Source organism: Haematobia irritans, chromosome 2 (genome assembly GCF_050003625.1).
Source record: "Haematobia irritans isolate KBUSLIRL chromosome 2, ASM5000362v1, whole genome shotgun sequence".
Classification (NCBI taxonomy): domain Eukaryota; kingdom Metazoa; phylum Arthropoda; class Insecta; order Diptera; family Muscidae; genus Haematobia; species Haematobia irritans.
The window spans coordinates 74,161,546-74,180,858 of NC_134398.1; the positions used below are offsets into that span (position 1 = coordinate 74,161,546).

Sequence of the window (19,313 nt, forward strand, 5' to 3'; positions counted from 1 at the left end):
ATAAACCTACTTCGACAAGTTTTTAAAAATTCAGACCCACTGCTGTTTTGGTGTTTGGGCGACTTTAGACAAACACTCGTCTTTTAATCAAAAATCATTCAATTTCGCTGGGAGCTGTATCAAAATCTGAAACGTTTTTAGCACGTATAGCTAGACTAGATATCAATTCTACTCTGTGCGAAACGTAAATAAACGGCATACAAATTTGTTTACTATGCGGTTATATACTTAAATGTATAAATATAAGAGAGATATGTGAAGACAACATTTATGATATAAAACAAATTTGGCACACATAGTGAAAACATTGTATCAACTGAAAATATTTATTCACGTCAAAGTTCTAGACCATTCGATTAAGCCAACTGCCAACTACACCCTTCCTTATTCTACAGACATTCAGTTTGTTCAAAGTTTGTTGGGAGCGATATTTTAATACCATCTATACATAAATCTGAACAACTATAATTTTTTCAAACGGTTTACGGCCTCTTTCAATCCGCAACCAGCATTGAAAACATTGAAAATATATCGATTATCCATAATTATCCTTCTAGGCTTAATTGGTTGCAATAAACACAACCTTGTAATCGATCTGGACTTGGAGAGAGCCTTCGCCAGAGCTTTGGGAAGTCATTGTATTTCTGATTACGATCACTTACTATAGTAAGTGACTATAGTACTCTTTTAATACAAATTCGATATAACTGCCACATCCAGACTAAACTAAAAAAAATACACGAATACACGAATCCATTGCAAGGGTAGACGTCTCTGAAAATATACAAATTCAATATAGTATATAGTAATATTAATTTAACAATAGGAAAATTATTTTTAGTAGATTTATTCAATTGAAATTGTGGTCATATAAGTGCATATCCAGCAATGGATGGAGTAATGAGAGATTTATGTATATATTCCAGAGTGAATATAGACTTTTTTTAGCAATTGTAGCAAAGCTGTTTGGACCAATGTTCAATTCCAAATTATCCACATTGAATTGAAAAATTCAAACTTCTCTCCACACGCTTCATTTATACCTACAATCGTTTTTGCTGCGAAAATTATAAAACATTTCTTTTCTCCTCCAATTTATTAATACTTACTTAATATATGCATGTTTCAATTATTATATACGTACAGTGAAAAAAGGCTTAAATGACAATGGAAGGGCTACTTTTAAGGCTTTCCTAAAGGAATGATGAAACTCATATAATCTGCAGTTGCACCCCATTCGGAACGTTGTGTTTGGAATATTATTACCCAAATTGTCAAAACTATAGTCCACAGAAGAGTGCCAAGACCAGAAAATATAACATACTGCTTTATCGTTCTCTGCTCCGGAAAAGAACTCATCACAAAAGCCTCCTTGAAGAACCAAAAGAAATTTACTGCCCACAAAAAAGGCAGTAGTGCAAAACCAGCACGGAAATATGTGCGACACAATTGAAGTTTTTGCTCCCCTGTTGCTTTTGAGATGTTCATGATAATTCTACTTTTTGTGAAAAATTAGCGTCTATAACAAGAAAATAAAAATGGATCAGTTGTCATAGTTGGAATAAATCTGGCAAAGTTGCGTACATTGTCTTACTAAATAGGATGAATTGTCATACCGTACGGTGCGGAAAGCGTCATAAGTACGTCACCGCATTGTAGCGTTGCCAGTATTTTCTGAAATGAAAGCTACCCAATAAACACAGGATGAGCCTTTTTCACAAAGACTTTGTAATTATAAAAGATGTCCAAATTGCCTCTTGTTCTTGAATAGACAAAAGTGCACGACTTTAGGTTCACACACGTTCGTTATCTATTTTGCTTGTTGGAAGGTTCCTTTGCAACATTTTCTCCAATTCGTCTTTAAAATTGTATTCGTAGCAATCATGTGTCTAAATAGCTGTGTTCGGGGGACCAATAATGTATAATAATTTGTGACTCAAAAATTTTTCGTTTAGACAAAAACACGAACAAAAAGAGATAAAAAACAACAATTGACAAATAAAGAAGTTAAAAAAGGAAAATATTTTGAATTGGCCGCTACTACGGGCGTGTTTCCAAAATTAAAACTGTAAAGTAAAAATTCCTATTTTCTCAGAAAAACTGTAGAAAACTTAATGCAGAACGAACACCAAGGAGCATAATAGACATCTCTTAATAATTTAATGACTTAAAGTGGGTATTAAGTTCCAGTTTAGCCATTAAAATTGCCATTTTTATCATCATATAATTATAAATAAACCATATTAGTCATTATGTCTTGTATGGCAATGTAATTTGTAAAGATACGGTACCAATAAATACACAACAAAATAAAAATAAACACAAATTATTTGAAGTAATTTCTTTTGACATAAATGTTGAATGAAAAAGAGTGCAGAAACAGGCCTATTAACCAAATTGAAAATTCTTCATTTTCTTTTCTTTTTCAGATTCGTAACATCATACCCATTTTTTTCCAACTCACATGTATGGACCTAAACTCATGAGCCTATTGGAAAAAAGAGGAAGCATATAGACATCTTGTTATTTCAGGTAATCTTTACTTTTTCAAATAGAATAACTTTTCAGTTTTAGGGTAAATATAAGCTCTGTTCGAGACCCCGATATATTTTTATAATTCTCACAAATTTTTACTGGAAGTCTTTCACTTACACGAATAAGCCAACAAAAGAGAGCCGGAGAGAGAGACTACATGTGACAGTTATCAGATAGAGAAATTGCAAGTTTTTCTAGAGATTTTTTCTCAGTAAAATCTTGCAAACCATTGTATACGTTGTCAGCTGGATGTTGATAATAAACAAAGCACAAACAATGTACATGTTCCGCAACTACAAATAGAAATTAAATTGCAGTGAAACCACTTAGAGAAGTTTTGAAACCCTCAGGAATGTCACCAGCATTACTGAGGTGGGATAATCCACCGCTGAAAAACTTTTTGGTGTTCGGTCGAAGCAGGAATCGAACCCACGACATTGTGTATGCAAGGCGGGCATGCTAACCATTGCACCACAGTGGTTCCCGTGGGAAGCATATGAAAAAGTATGAAATGTACATGGAAGTATTTTGCCATCACTATTGTTACAAGAGCCATTTTATATTTTGTGAAACACCAAGCGCACTAGCTTCTTATAATTTATTTAAATAAAAACGATAATGAAGTGCTAAAAACATTTCGCTTAAAATTGTGTGACATCTGCCCATTTTCGAACGTTTAATTTGCTATTCATTCTGTGTTCTCGCTACATTTTTTATTGCCAGTTAACGACAAATGTGTATTTTTCCATTGAACGATAAATCGCATGGTGTCGGGCTGTTCAATGTCAGCTGTTGTGTGACGGCGATAACATGTTAAGCCTCCGGACTACCGAAAGGTGAGCTTTGGAAGGGGGAGCTTGGGCCAATTCATACATGTGTCATTCATAAAACGTGCTTTTGAGTAGCGACATCTTATATTAACAAATAGTGTCTGCAAAAAGTTCAAATTGAGTCTCCACATTTTTTATATGGAAAAGTCTTTTGAATTTTTTTTGATATAATATAAAGGTAAATATAAAATAGTTATTTATTAAATAATTTAGGAAATAAATTAACTATATTTTTGACATTCCACGGGAAATGTAGCAGACGTAAATGTGTAGAGATCGTATGGGAAATTGTTACATGAATTAAACCAATGGTGATACTAAAATGATTTGTAATAATTAACTAATTTTGTGTATATTTGACTATTGACAGAAGATGTGGTATAAATAACACAGATAAGTTTACAAAATCGATTAATAGTCTACGTTTTTTTTTTGTACATTATTAAGTGTTGATGGATAATGTTATATATAAGTATTATTGCATCAAATTGGTTAAATACATGTGGCAAATCGTTTGGGGCATCTCCCCAAATATATTTTCTATGGGATTTCAAAAATTACAAGGAGTGAAATCCGATAAAAATTATATAGAATTTTAGAGAAAATATAATTTCACTACGATCTCAGCATTTAAGGGTTGTATTTTCATAACTTTGTCTGTAGTTTCATCTTAGGTTGATAATTCGTTTATTTTATTCGAATAGGACAAATGAATAGGAAACCACGCCATCTTCACACCAGCATGTACCCCACGTGTTGAAGTGACGAAAACACGTGGAGGCAGATTTCAGAATTAGATGGCTGGCAAGTCGCTCGAAAGCTCCACTGGTAAATTGAGCTTGGAAATAACAGAAGCTTTTTTGATACATGCAGGTTTTGTGATAAATGCTGTTAAATTATATGAAAGAAAAATAAGGTAAAGAAAACTAACATATTTTAAGGCTGAACAAAAAAAAAAGAAAAAATCAAACAACTTTAGTCCTGTGTCCTATTGTTCCATTAACTTCGTAGTGCTCTCATATATGGAAATTCTTGGAGACAGACGCGGCCATAATTGTTTCCATATATTGAAAGCACTACAACATATTTGTTGTCTGTGCTGTTTAAAAAGAAAAAGAAGTACTTACCACTTAATACTCGTATATTTTAAAAATCACAACTGAGAAACCAAAAAGAATAACTAAAACTATATACTAAAATTAAAACTACTATATATATGAAGGATATACTGAAATTCTAAACAAAAAAAGGAAAGATTTACTAAACTACTATTCTATTTTAAATTACTTTAAAATATTTTTTTTTTATATATGAGTCATGCAAAAAAAATATATATACAATTTGTCCAATAAAACATTTGGTTACAATATACAACTATACATGAAATTTACAAAAACAAAAACAAAAAAAATATATATATAAAATATGTTATAAGATTATATTTTTTGTCTAATTATACATATATAAAAAAAAACAGATCTCAATGTAAAATTGTCTATAATTGTGTATAATAAATATGATTCTTTTAGGCCTAAATTAAAAATATTAAAACAATAATCGATCATTGAATATTCTACTGAACAAAACACATAAAATTATTTGTTGCTATTTAAAAAAAAAAAAGAAATAATTTAAAACAATTAATAGACCAATTTAAAATCCATAATTTTCATTCTAATTTGTTTATAAATATGATTTTTGGCAAATTTCATAAAGTCATCTTTATAACAGAATTCTTTTTAAAATAAATCTCAAAAATAAATTGTCAACAAAATATTAATAAAAACGATAAATAGTAACAATAAATATATATCCATTCATATATTTAAACAAAAATTTTAAACAATTACATTAATATTAATAATGTGAAATATATTGTTAAATTATATGAAAAACTATTCGAAAATAAACTAATATAATTTATGTAATTAAAAATAAAAGATGTTATAATTATTAATTTGTTTATATTTCATTATAAATACTAATACTGATTTAATAAAAATTGTATTAATGTGAAAAGTAGAGAAATCAACATGTGTTTAGTATAAATACTAAAAGGCTGAAAATGTAACAGTGGGTTAGAGATAGACTAATTCATGTTTGGGGTATTTTCATAAATATGGCATGGAAAATACCAAGGATGACTGTGAAGTCATACGGGGTGGGCAGCCATTCGAGATAATATCACCTTGGTCTCAGTCGTTGGCCGAAATTTAAACAGACGATTGAATTTAAAAAAATATCGTAACGGTCAAAAGGAAAAAAGGCATCCAATCCCGATTCATTTACATATCATTATTTGGTTGTTTTCATTTAGAGTGGCAGTTATATTTTTGAATTTTGAATTTATATGGTACTAAAAGTAATTTGTATGTCCTCAGCGGAAGAAGAACCTGCCCGTCCGGCGAGCTAAGCCGCAGCCTATGACAATAGTACCATTTCCGCAAATACACTCAGAGGCATTACAAATTTGGCGCCCGGCAACATGGAGCTGATTTGATGTCTTGACATCTGAGATATTATGTTTTGCTTTCATGTATGTATGCACAACAGGTATCCCAGCTCTGTCAATCAATTTTGGCAACCATCAAAATCATCCATCTCAGAATGTAGAATACCAATAACCAAACGCACTATATGAGAACATATCTTCGGAACGGTATCCCGGAAGGTACGCTGCTAGTACCATGCTGTGTCGTAACGATTCCCAAGTATTTTCGAATATTGAGCGAATCAAAAAAAAAAGTTTTTAATCATATTTGAATATTATAAGAAATCATAATTTGTTTGAGCTACATAGCTTTATATTTATTCGTTTCTATAAATATTCAATATGGACTAAGAATTTGTTGAACAATTTTAATTATTCCACCCATATATTTGGAACCTTTTACATCTTTTGAAGTAAAAACCTCGCCATTTAAAAAGAAAGAAACACCTCGTTTTTAAATTCGACTGAATTTACTTTATGTTTTTTTATTGAAACAGGAAAGATAATATTAATTACAATTTGTTTGCTTATAAATAAAAATTTCTAATAATAGTTAGAAAGACTTAATTGCTATGGGCATGCGATAGAATTGTATTAAATTTCGGCCTACCAATCTATCTCAACCAAGAACTGCTTACAGAATTCAGCCAGTAATAACCTGAAACGAAACTAACAAAATTTATTAATAATTTTGCAATTAAACTTGACAAAACAACTAAAACACTATCATCTATATATACTAAATATTATATACAAAAAAAAAAAAACTAATTTACTAATACTAAATGTTATATGTTTTTCCATTATTTCACACCATATATATAACAACAATCAAATTTATATACTTTGTTTTACGCCTTTTCATCTAAACGAATATCTATATCAAAATATTTATTTGCTTAATAACATTTATACAAAACTCTGCTATATACATAAAAAATCTATTCATTTGAATTATTACCAATCGAATTAATTTTATCAAGGGCATAATACAAAAAAATTTTGAAAATTCATCATGAATACCAATAGAGCACCATCTCGATCATCAAATCGTATTGCGGCTAGAAATAATCGTTTAGCTCAGGGATTAAATAATATCGCGCCCACAAACTTGAATTCGACAAATAATATTACGGCTAGAAACACTAGTTTAGCTCAGGAATTGGCACACTTGATGGACCACGTTAACAACTACTCTACGAGTAATACTCAGAATTCAAATTCGAATTCAATACCTGACTTGAACAGGACTGTCATTTCGCAAAACGGCATAAATCCTCTTATGTCGTTGAGATTTCCCCGAGAACTTGGGCCACGAACTACTTCTTCCCCAGAGACATCTAACCATATTTCTACCCCTGAATACAACAGCATTGCTGCACAAGAAATAAGAAGAGAGTTCTCGAGAATGTCTAGACAGGAACAAAGGCTTCCTACGGTGAACGAACGAGCAGATCAAGAGGCCACGGATAATGACGTCGGAGCTAATTTGCGCAATTATGTAGATGCATCAGTTGGAGCTGTTCAGGCGCAAATAATGAGATCTATCGAACAAAGTTTAGCGGTGATGATTCCACAAGCTATACGAAATTCATTAGATTCTCATTTAAATAGCACGATTGCGGATAATTCCAATAATAGAATGGACAATGGCAATGGATCTTTCATACAACAACCTCATTTAAATAACCATTCAAATCAACGGATCAATACTAGCCAAAATCAACCACCACCACAGCTATTTCTACCAAACCACCATCAACAACCTTATCAACAAATACCTAACCAACGACAATCACAGGCTAATTTACACCATCAGGGACCAACACAATACGTCAATCAAAATCTAGCCTTGGGATATAAACCAATGACTCCATTACAGCTACAAAAGTGGGGTATAAAATTTGATGGGTCGTCGAAATCAGTTAGTGTAGAGGATTTCGTTTTTAGGGCTGAATCCCTTAGAATGGATTATAATTGTCCATGGGATATTTTTGTCAGGGGATTTCACCATTTATTGACGGGTCGAGCATACGACTGGATCTGGGAATTTCGCCAACAAAATCCTTTTTGCCACTGGGACCATTTAAAGTACCATTTGGTCAAAAAGTTTCGAAATTTTGAAAGCGATTTCGAGATTCAGAGGCGTATAATGGATAGGCGTCAGTTGCCATCCGAAACTGCCGATACATTTATCTCGGAAATAATAAAGTTGAAAAACCAAATGCGCATTCAAATCCAGGAATATGAAATTGTCAGGATTATAAAAGACAATTTGAAAGAAGGTCTCGTTCAGCTAATTTACCCCAAGAATATCGAAACTATAGATGAGCTCTTAGAGGAGTGTAAAAGAGCTGAAAGAAGCATTGCTAAAAGGATTTCTTGTCGCCAACAGCAACAACAAAATAATTTCAAACGTATACACGAAGTGGACTACAATGATATTGAACAACAGGAATATTTTCAAGAAGTTGAAGAAATTCAACGAGCAACAGCTTCAACAAGACAGCTTGTCTGCTGGAACTGTAAAACAGCAGGCCATACTTTCATAGACTGCCCGATGGAGCAAAGAAACATTTTTTGTTTCAAATGTGGGTTCGATGGAGTCACATCACCCAAATGCCCCAAATGCGCGGGAAACTTCAAAAGGAACATGCAGGCGACTGGGACAACATGTTCGCAACAAGGTCAAACCCAGTAAGAGACGCTGCTGTACAAACTGCAAATCTACAAGAACCTTCCATAAACATTACACCTAAAATTTTGGATAGAACAGAACAAGAAAACGATTACAGAAATTTGAAAACTATTGTACCATATGAGGAGAGATTAAAAAACTACAATGAAATCCGTAAGAGAATTTTCAAGAATTTCATCCCTCACAGCAAAAAGATAATTAAAGCCAGGACAAATCATGCCAAACGAAAACGAGAAAGGAAAGAGATCGCATCCACACATCTTGCCACGGACAATGACATTAGACCCTACCTGAATGTAAAATTAAATGGTGTTGAATACAGAGGACTAATGGACAGTGGTGCATCCATATGTTGTCTGGGAAAGGATTGTATAGAGAACGTAAAAAAGATGAATGTACCTGTTCTAAATTTCAAATCATTTATTCAAACTGCAAGTGGTGATAATCGTCAGATAATAGGGAAAGTGAAATTGACTATCGAATGTGGAGATATGAAACGGGACGAAATATTTTATTTGGTTCCGAGTTTGAAACAGACTCTAATACTTGGTTATAACATATGGAGTGAACTTGGTATCAGGATCAAGATGGGAAATGTATCTGTGGATGAAATCGAGATACCTGAACAGCTTAAAATGCATGAGTTAGATGGTGAACAGACTGTGAGACTAGAAAATGCAAAACTTTCATTTCGATGCTATACTAAATTTGGATTAGGCAAAACTAATCTCGAAAAGCACAGCATTGATGTTGGTAATTCACCGCCGAGGAAAATGAGGTATTTTCCTGTCAGTCCGGCTGTTCAAAAACTCATGTATAATGAACTGGACAGAATGTTGGAACTTGACGTGATTGAGGTGGCTCAAAACGCGGACTGGAATAACCGTGTTACATTGGTAATAAAACCCAATAAAAATCGGTTATGTCTTGATGCTAGGGAGCTAAATAAGGTAACGCGAAAAGACGCTTATCCGTTACCGAATATTGACGGATTGCTTGCAAGACTAGGTGACACACACTACATTTCAGCCATAGATCTAAAGGACGCATTTTGGCAAATTCCCCTGGAGGAATCTAGCCGGCCATTGACTGCATTCACAGTCCAAGGAAGGCCACATTATCAATTCAAAGTAATGCCCTTCGGACTGTGTAATGCAGCCCAACGAATGTGTCGACTGATGGACAAGGTGATTCCTTCAGAGTTAAAGGACCGGGTATTTGTGTACCTTGATGATTTATTGGTTGTATCATCTAATTTTGACACGCATATCGATATTCTCAATATTGTGGGCAATAGGTTAACAGCGGCTGGACTGACCATTAACATGGAAAAGTCTAAGTTCTGTTACAAGGAATTAAAGTATCTGGGATATATAGTAGGAGCAGGAAAACTGAAGCCTGATCCGAGCAAGATAGAGGCGATAGTGAATATAAGGCCGCCTAGAAATCAAAAGGATGTCCGAAAATTTCTTGGTACAGTCGGATGGTACCGTCGGTTTATCCACGACTTTTCTTCCTTGTCAGCACCTCTCACGGATACGTTAAAGAAATCTCCAAAATTCAATTTGACCCCTGAAGCTTTAAAATCCTTTGAGCAATTAAAACTACGTTTAGTGTCAAGTCCTTTATTAACGAGCCCAGATTTCACTAAGCCATTTTTTGTGCAATGTGATGCTTCTAATGTTGGAATTGGGGCTGTTCTTTTTCAAAAAGATGAAGAAGATGGCGAACACCCAATAGAATATTTTTCAAAGAAGCTGAACAATGCACAAAAAAATTACTCAACAACTGAGAAAGAATGCCTAGCTGTGTTATTGGCCATTGAACGATTCAGGCAATACATTGAACTCATGGAGTTCACTGTTATTACCGATCATTCTAGCCTGCAATGGTTAATGCGGCAACACGACCTAAACGGTAGACTTGCTCGATGGAGTTTAAAACTCCAAGGATATAAATTCACGATTGAACACCGAAAAGGTTCAAAGAATATTGTGCCAGACATGTTGTCCAGGCTGAATATGGATGAGATTGTTCATCACCATAGAGGTATATTGAATTTCAGCTCGAATGAATTTAAAGACCAGAAGTATTTAACACTCATAGACACCATTGAACAGAATAAGGATCGATTACCTGACTTGAGAGTCACCGATGGGATTATTTATAAAAGGGTAAAATTCAACAACGACCATGTAGACAACGAAAACGAATGCTGGAAGATATGGCTACCGGACAAATTGACAAAGGAAACAATTAGAAAGGCACACGAGGATAATACATCGCATGGAGGAATTGCGAAAACATTACATAATATCAGACAATTCTTTTATTGGCCGTCCATGGCAATTCATACCAGTGATTATGTGAGACAATGCGATACATGCAAAGAAATTAAAAATCCTAAACAAGTCCTGAGACCACCAATGGGGAATGAAGTGAAGACACAGAGACCTTTTCAGAAAATATATATTGACTTTCTTGGTCCTTACCCAAGAACAAAATCAGGAAAGGCTTTTATCTTCATTGTCTTAGATCATAAAACTAAATTCGTTTTATTGAAATCGATGCCTAAGGCAACAGTTAATTTGGTTAATAAATTCATTCTCGAAGAAGTTTTTCATAAATTTGGAGTGCCGGAGATAATACACTCCGACAACGGAAAACAGTTTGTTTCAGAATCGTTTCAGGATTTACTAAAATTATTTGGCGTTAGACATGTTCGCACGCCAATACATGCACCACAGGCTAACGCGAGTGAAAGAGTAAACCAAACCATATTGAGTACTATAAGAAGTTACCTGAAGGATGATCAAACCCGATGGGATGAAAAACTCTCGAAAATTGAATGCACATTAAGATCAACTGTACACTCTTCAACAGGTACAACTCCTTACTTTGCTCTCTATGGTTACAATATGATAACTCATGCGGACGCATACACGATTTTGAGAAAATTGAATTCGATAACAGAAGGCGAAACGCTTATTCTACCTAAGTCTGACCAGATGCAGCTCATACATAAACGCTTGAAGGAAAAGATGCACGAGGCTTATGAGAGAAATGTCAAATATTATAATCGTAGAAGTCGCAATGTGGTATATAAACCAGGTCAAGAGGTATTCAGAAAAAACTTTGTGCAAAGCAATTTTGCAAAAGGCATTAATGCAAAACTATGCAAACAGTGGCTGAAATGCCGAGTGCGAAAGGCAATTGGAAATAGCCAATACGAAATTGAAAATTTGAAAGGCGACCTAATCGGCATTATACATGCACAACACTTACGACAATAAAAGCATTGCCCTGGACAATTTACTACATGATTCTAGTTAAACCACGTACAACTACTTAATTCTAGTTAAACTACTTATTTCTACTTTAAACTATATCGTCGAGATCTCACCATATTGTAATGTTTGCTGCAGCTTAAATTGTAACATTGTTGTTAAATATTACGTTCGCACGTATTATCATTAAATTTCATATCATCGTATGCGATCTTCCATTTTTGACGGCAATCAAGAACCTATAAAAAAGAAAGAAAGACTTTAGTATTGTAGATATAAAGGAAAACCTGTAAGGAAGAAAAAGAAACAAAATTAGTAACTATAGAAACAAACTATTTCACATTGAACTTATCTTTAACATCAACAGTTATCCTATAGGATTTTGCTCAAAATGAGTGCAATTTGTGAATGTCCACATTTTAAGGTATTCAGGATTTGATTTTTTATTCGCCACCTCTATACACGAATTTGCCATCATCACCGGCGTGCATACATTTTACGCCAATGAACAAACTCGAAAAGGCAAAAGTCATTGTTCCTAATGATTCAATTACACTGCCATAGAGTTCATTCACAAATGCAGTGTTTTGTAAAATGGATATTTTTGTCCACGCAATCACACATCATAAAACGGATAGCCTGTATATTATTCCAATTGAATCCCTTTTTGTCCATATATTTGTTTGTGTCATATACAAATTGCCCTGTAAAAATAAGAAAGATATTTATTTCGCAAACATGTTTGTAATCACAAACACACATTCATTTACCTGTTCAAATTCTTTTCCAATTTTTCACCCAATTAAATATTGTACAATGTTTTTTTTTTGTACCTGTACATGGACAATGTTTGTAATGCTGCTTTTCCAAAATTTGAAAAACATTTTCATCATGTCATCGCAGGTATATACAGCTGCATAACACAATTTTTATGACACACCCCATAATCATTACATTTACACAGGCACCGGTGAACCTAAATGTTGTTGGCTGATATGCATTTGCCAGAAATGGATATGCAAACACTTCATTGCAGCGCTTCCTTTTTGACCATAAATTTGCCAGCTTGTGCGATTCTATTTGCAATTTGTGTTGGATAAAACCGCGGTGTACCATATATGAAAGTGACGAAAGAAAAATGAATGAGATAATCAGATCTGTATGAATATTATGGAAATCCAATGTTTTTACCTGTGGCTAGTCTTTTATATACATGCAAATTTGTGGCGATGTTTGCTTACAGGAGCCATTTATATTCATCATCACAAAATAGTTAGCAGCACGGGGATACGTAGTTATTTCGGCGAACGTTTACCATCAACTTCAAATGGTTTTTATTTTGTATTCACGAATAATTGAAGGCAAATATTTAAATTACAAATTTCTTAACAGAGAGAAGTGGTCTCGGTGTTATGTTTGTTTACATTTTGTTTTTGTGCATATGCCAACATTTGGGTACTACACAAAAAGGAACGTACAACGCGTACAGCTGACAGAGTTGTCGTGTCATAAATTATTGGCCATATTTTCTTATTTTATTTTATTTTCCCAGCTCTTTTCAGCTACACAGGCTTCGTGAAAAGAGTTGGCTTTGTGACATCTGCCCATTTTCGAACGTTTAATTTGCTATTCATTCTGTGTTCTCGCTACATTTTTTATTGCCAGTTAACGACAAATGTGTATTTTTCCATTGAACGATAAATCGCATGGTGTCGGGCTGTTCAATGTCAGCTGTTGTGTGACGGCGATAACATGTTAAGCCTCCGGACTACCGAAAGGTGAGCTTTGGAAGGGGGAGCTTGGGCCAATTCATACATGTGTCATTCATAAAACGTGCTTTTGAGTAGCGACATCTTATATTAACAAATAGTGTCTGCAAAAAGTTCAAATTGAGTCTCCACATTTTTTATATGGAAAAGTCTTTTGAATTTTTTTTGATATAATATAAAGGTAAATATAAAATAGTTATTTATTAAATAATTTAGGAAATAAATTAACTATATTTTTGACATTCCACGGGAAATGTAGCAGACGTAAATGTGTAGAGATCGTATGGGAAATTGTTACATGAATTAAACCAATGGTGATACTAAAATGATTTGTAATAATTAACTAATTTTGTGTATATTTGACTATTGACAGAAGATGTGGTATAAATAACACAGATAAGTTTACAAAATCGATTAATAGTCTACGTTTTTTTTTTGTACATTATTAAGTGTTGATGGATAATGTTATATATAAGTATTATTGCATCAAATTGGTTAAATACATGTGGCAAATCGTTTGGGGCATCTCCCCAAATATATTTTCTATGGGATTTCAAAAATTACAAGGAGTGAAATCCGATAAAAATTATATAGAATTTTAGAGAAAATATAATTTCACTACGATCTCAGCATTTAAGGGTTGTATTTTCATAACTTTGTCTGTAGTTTCATCTTAGGTTGATAATTCGTTTATTTTATTCGAATAGGACAAATGAATAGGAAACCACGCCATCTTCACACCAGCATGTACCCCACGTGTTGAAGTGACGAAAACACGTGGAGGCAGATTTCAGAATTAGATGGCTGGCAAGTCGCTCGAAAGCTCCACTGGTAAATTGAGCTTGGAAATAACAGAAGCTTTTTTGATACATGCAGGTTTTGTGATAAATGCTGTTAAATTGTATGAAAGAAAAATAAGGTAAAGAAAACTAACATATTTTAAGGCTGAACAAAAAAAAAAGAAAAAATCAAACAACTTTAGTCCTGTGTCCTATTGTTCCATTAACTTCGTAGTGCTCTCATATATGGAAATTCTTGGAGACAGACGCGGCCATAATTGTTTCCATATATTGAAAGCACTACAACATATTTGTTGTCTGTGCTGTTTAAAAAGAAAAAGAAGTACTTACCACTTAATACTCGTATATTTTAAAAATCACAACTGAGAAACCAAAAAGAATAACTAAAACTATATACTAAAATTAAAACTACTATATATATGAAGGATATACTGAAATTCTAAACAAAAAAAGGAAAGATTTACTAAACTACTATTCTATTTTAAATTACTTTAAAATATTTTTTTTTTATATATGAGTCATGCAAAAAAAATATATATACAATTTGTCCAATAAAACATTTGGTTACAATATACAACTATACATGAAATTTACAAAAACAAAAACAAAAAAAATATATATATAAAATATGTTATAAGATTATATTTTTTGTCTAATTATACATATATAAAAAAAAACAGATCTCAATGTAAAATTGTCTATAATTGTGTATAATAAATATGATTCTTTTAGGCCTAAATTAAAAATATTAAAACAATAATCGATCATTGAATATTCTACTGAACAAAACACATAAAATTATTTGTTGCTATTTAAAAAAAAAAAGAAATAATTTAAAACAATTAATAGACCAATTTAAAATCCATAATTTTCATTCTAATTTGTTTATAAATATGATTTTTGGCAAATTTCATAAAGTCATCTTTATAACAGAATTCTTTTTAAAATAAATCTCAAAAATAAATTGTCAACAAAATATTAATAAAAACGATAAATAGTAACAATAAATATATATCCATTCATATATTTAAACAAAAATTTTAAACAATTACATTAATATTAATAATGTGAAATATATTGTTAAATTATATGAAAAACTATTCGAAAATAAACTAATATAATTTATGTAATTAAAAATAAAAGATGTTATAATTATTAATTTGTTTATATTTCATTATAAATACTAATACTGATTTAATAAAAATTGTATTAATGTGAAAAGTAGAGAAATCAACATGTGTTTAGTATAAATACTAAAAGGCTGAAAATGTAACAGTGGGTTAGAGATAGACTAATTCATGTTTGGGGTATTTTCATAAATATGGCATGGAAAATACCAAGGATGACTGTGAAGTCATACGGGGTGGGCAGCCATTCGAGATAATATCACCTTGGTCTCAGTCGTTGGCCGAAATTTAAACAGACGATTGAATTTAAAAAAATATCGTAACGGTCAAAAGGAAAAAAGGCATCCAATCCCGATTCATTTACATATCATTATTTGGTTGTTTTCATTTAGAGTGGCAGTTATATTTTTGAATTTTGAATTTATATGGTACTAAAAGTAATTTGTATGTCCTCAGCGGAAGAAGAACCTGCCCGTCCGGCGAGCTAAGCCGCAGCCTATGACAATAGTACCATTTCCGCAAATACACTCAGAGGCATTACAATTGTGAATGGTATTGTTACGTTTTTATATTTAGGCGTTTTCAATTACCCGACAATTAAAACACTGTTCATTGAATAACGTTAATCTACAATTTATTTACTATGACTTCACTTTACAATTCGTTCACACTGATGTTATTCGTTTGACGCTTTAATTAAGACTGACTCGTTAGCAGCATGCGAGCGCTTTTATATATGACGGTCTGGCAATACGAGAACATTCTGGCAGCACTACAATATTCTGGCAACGCCAGAACATTCTTTGACAACGCTAGAAGGATCGTCTGGTGGCTGCCAAACACATATACACTTACATAGATATATGCTCGCATTCCCTGCCAGCATTTCAAAGTTCCATTTCATCTTCATCGCTACCACAGACTCGTAAATGTCACTACAACCATCCTACTGTGATGGGGGCAGCATATCATAAAGTACAAAATGTACTTCATACATGTATTTTGCCATCACTACTTTTACAAAAGCCATTTTATTTTTTGTGAAACGCCAAGCGCAACCAGCTTGTTATATTTTATTTAAATAAAAACGAAAATAAAGTTCTGAAAACATAGATTTTACGCTTAAAATTGTGAAAGGTATATTGGTGAACAATTTTTGATTTTCCAAATGGAATAAAGTGATTGTTTTTCAAATATTTTACAGACACGCTGCCTCCATCGAATAAAAACACTGGCTGATAGACGCTACAACATGTAACTCGCTACTTGTAACTCTACATCATCATTAATGCAAAAAAATATGTTAAATGTGATGTGATAGTGGTATAAATGTTATATTTTTAAGAATTTGTAAATGATTAATCAAATTAATAAATATCTAAACAAACGTGTTTTACTCGACCACAATGATTCTTTTACCACTATCTTAAAATGTGCTTTTTCTGATTGTTTGGAGGGTCTCTTATTGGCGTCGTTCTAAATTGATCTATAAAGGCACCTAATAATTGCACTCATGCGAAACCTTTTTGTACTAACTTGGCGTGGTACAACTTCTCAATAGTGACGGCGCTTTTCCGACGAGTTTTTGATATCGTATATGATTGTTTTCGACGTACTGGGGATTCTCAGAAGCGCCCCCAAATTCAAAAAATGTTGGCAGGGTTACTACAACAACAATGACAATAGACAATGAGATGAAATGAGAAAGCAAAATAACAAAGCAAAGGGGTTGTTATTCTATGAGAGAGTAAGAACTAACATTTCGACATGAAAATAAGAAAACAAAAGAACATAAAAGAAATTTAGGAAAATACTAGAAAATGAATAGATGATTCCAACAAGTGATAGCGAAATTTTATCGTTACAATTTGAAATTTTAAATTAACGGAAACTAATTTAAATAAACTTAAATCTATAATTATCAAATTCGTAACAGTATTTTGGTGATCAATTTTTGACTTTCCAAATGGAATAAAGTGATCGTGTTGTGAACTTATACGACTTTTCCGTTAATTTAAAAATTTTAATTTATTAACGTTCGTTTTTTACTTTCGTTTAAATGTACATTTATTTGTAACGTATATATTTTATTCATTCAATTTTATTGAAGTCGTTTTAAAACTATGTAATGTGAAAACGTATGAAATATGTTTTTATGTATAAATACGATACGTTCAGTAATCATTTTCAATGTATCTTATCGATAAAAATCGATTCGCTTCTTCTCACGAAGGCTTAGTCAAGTCATTCCAGGAGAAACCGCCAAGAGAGAAAGAATTAAGTAAGATTAACATTTGTACTTTTCATTACATAATCATATCGATTTACTTTATTTTATATTTTCAATTTAGATAATAAAACCTAACTTTGTAAACTACAACACAGACTTTGTAATCGGATGAAAAGTTAAAGGGTGAATTTTATCGAGGACAACGTTTGCGTTTTGTTATAATTCTTTATTTGAAAGGTTAAGTTGGCCATTTCTTAGGTGTGGAAACTTGACTTACCACCAAAGTTACATTCGTAACATTGTTTTTATTACTTAATTCTCCTGGAGCGGAAATTTATGGTACGTCGTAGCCAACGAATTAAAGAAATGTCACAAGGAGGTAATGAGAGAGTTTCCTTGCCGCTAGCAGCGGATGGAAGTGCAGCAGGCTCATCATCTGAGAGTGAACATGAAAAAACCATAGTGGGACAGGATGAAACTAATGCGAGTGAGACAATGGCAAGCTTAGGAGAAGAGATTCGAGTATTGAAATCATCATTGCAAATGTTTATGGGTTCTTCCAATACACCGACAAGTGTTGCTCTGCCGCAACAGTCCAACTTTAATCAAAATGCAGTAACTGCGCCCACTACATTGCAATACAGTTTTGCATCTATGCCTAGTCATAGTATCACAACACCACAGACGTCAACGTCGAAAAAGATAAGTATCGATCATCAACATATGTTTCGCCAACATATGAATTCGCCTCAAAATTTTACTTCTTAATTTCCACAGCCGTTTGTACAAACATATTATTCACCACCATACATACCAATACAACAACCAAAGACTGTAATTATAACAAGATGTCCAAATTGCCTCTTGTTCTTGAATAGATAAAAGTGCACGACTTTAGGTTCACACACGTTCGTTATCTATTTTGCTTGTTGGAAGGTTTCTTTGCAACATTTTCTCCAATTCCTCTTTTAAATTGTATTCGTAGCAATCATGTGTCTAAATAGCTGTGTTCGGGGGGACCAATAATGTATAATAATTTGTGACTCTAAAATTTTTCGTTTAGACAAAAACACGAACAAAAAGAAATAAAAAAACAACAATTGACAAATAAAGAAGTTAAAAGAGAGAAAACTTTTGAATTGGCCGCTACTACCCTGCCAGCATTTCAAAGTTCCATTTCAACCTCATCGTTACCACAGACTCGTAAATGTCACTTCAATCTTCATGAAAAGGTACATCAAAAAGTACATGCAAGTAATTTGCCATCCCTACTGTAAAAAAGCCATTTTTTTTTGTGAAACGCCAAGCGCAACCAGCTTGTTATATTTTAATTAAATAAAAACGAAAATAAAGTTCTGAAAACATAGATTATACGCTTAAAATTGTGAAAGTTATATTGGTGAACAATTTGGTGATTTTCCAAATGGAATAAAGTGATTGTTTTTCAGATATTTTACAGACACGCTGCCTCCATGGAATAAAAACACTGGTTGATAGACGCAGCAACATGTAACTCGCTACTTGTAACTCAACATCATCATTAATG

The 19,313-nt window shown here is 32.8% G+C and overlaps 2 protein-coding genes and 1 long non-coding RNA gene across 3 annotated transcripts; 1 reads left to right on the plus strand and 2 right to left on the minus strand.

Annotated features, from left to right (window-relative positions):
• Positions 1 to 1,077: 1,077 nt before the first annotated feature.
• On the minus strand, positions 1,078 to 1,570 carry pen-2 (presenilin enhancer, gamma-secretase subunit). The gene has a single exon (XM_075295305.1). It carries the CDS (start codon positions 1,486 to 1,488, stop codon positions 1,183 to 1,185), a length of 306 nt encoding a protein of 101 aa, XP_075151420.1. The 5' UTR covers positions 1,489 to 1,570; the 3' UTR covers positions 1,078 to 1,182.
• A 4,737-nt stretch (positions 1,571 to 6,307) lies between these two features.
• On the minus strand, positions 6,308 to 13,173 carry LOC142225518 (uncharacterized). The gene is made up of 4 exons (XR_012719305.1): positions 13,033 to 13,173; positions 12,612 to 12,917; positions 11,958 to 12,545; positions 6,308 to 6,525 (listed from the first exon to the last, which is right to left on the minus strand). It is a non-coding gene; the product is annotated as an uncharacterized LOC142225518 (long non-coding RNA).
• Positions 13,174 to 17,772: 4,599 nt separating this feature from the next.
• Positions 17,773 to 18,605, plus strand: LOC142223012 (uncharacterized). Its single transcript, XM_075292945.1, has 2 exons — positions 17,773 to 17,818; positions 17,889 to 18,605. Exon 2 carries the CDS (start codon positions 18,104 to 18,106, stop codon positions 18,533 to 18,535), a length of 432 nt encoding a protein of 143 aa, XP_075149060.1. The 5' UTR covers positions 17,773 to 17,818; positions 17,889 to 18,103; the 3' UTR covers positions 18,536 to 18,605.
• Positions 18,606 to 19,313: the final 708 nt, after the last annotated feature.

Bases quoted from the DNA above. Each gene is read 5' to 3' on its own strand.
- pen-2 (XM_075295305.1), bottom strand. From the start codon at position 1,488: ATGAACATCTCAAAAGCAACAGGGGAGCAAAAACTTCAATTGTGTCGC.
- LOC142223012 (XM_075292945.1), top strand. From the start codon at position 18,104: ATGGTACGTCGTAGCCAACGAATTAAAGAAATGTCACAAGGAGGTAAT.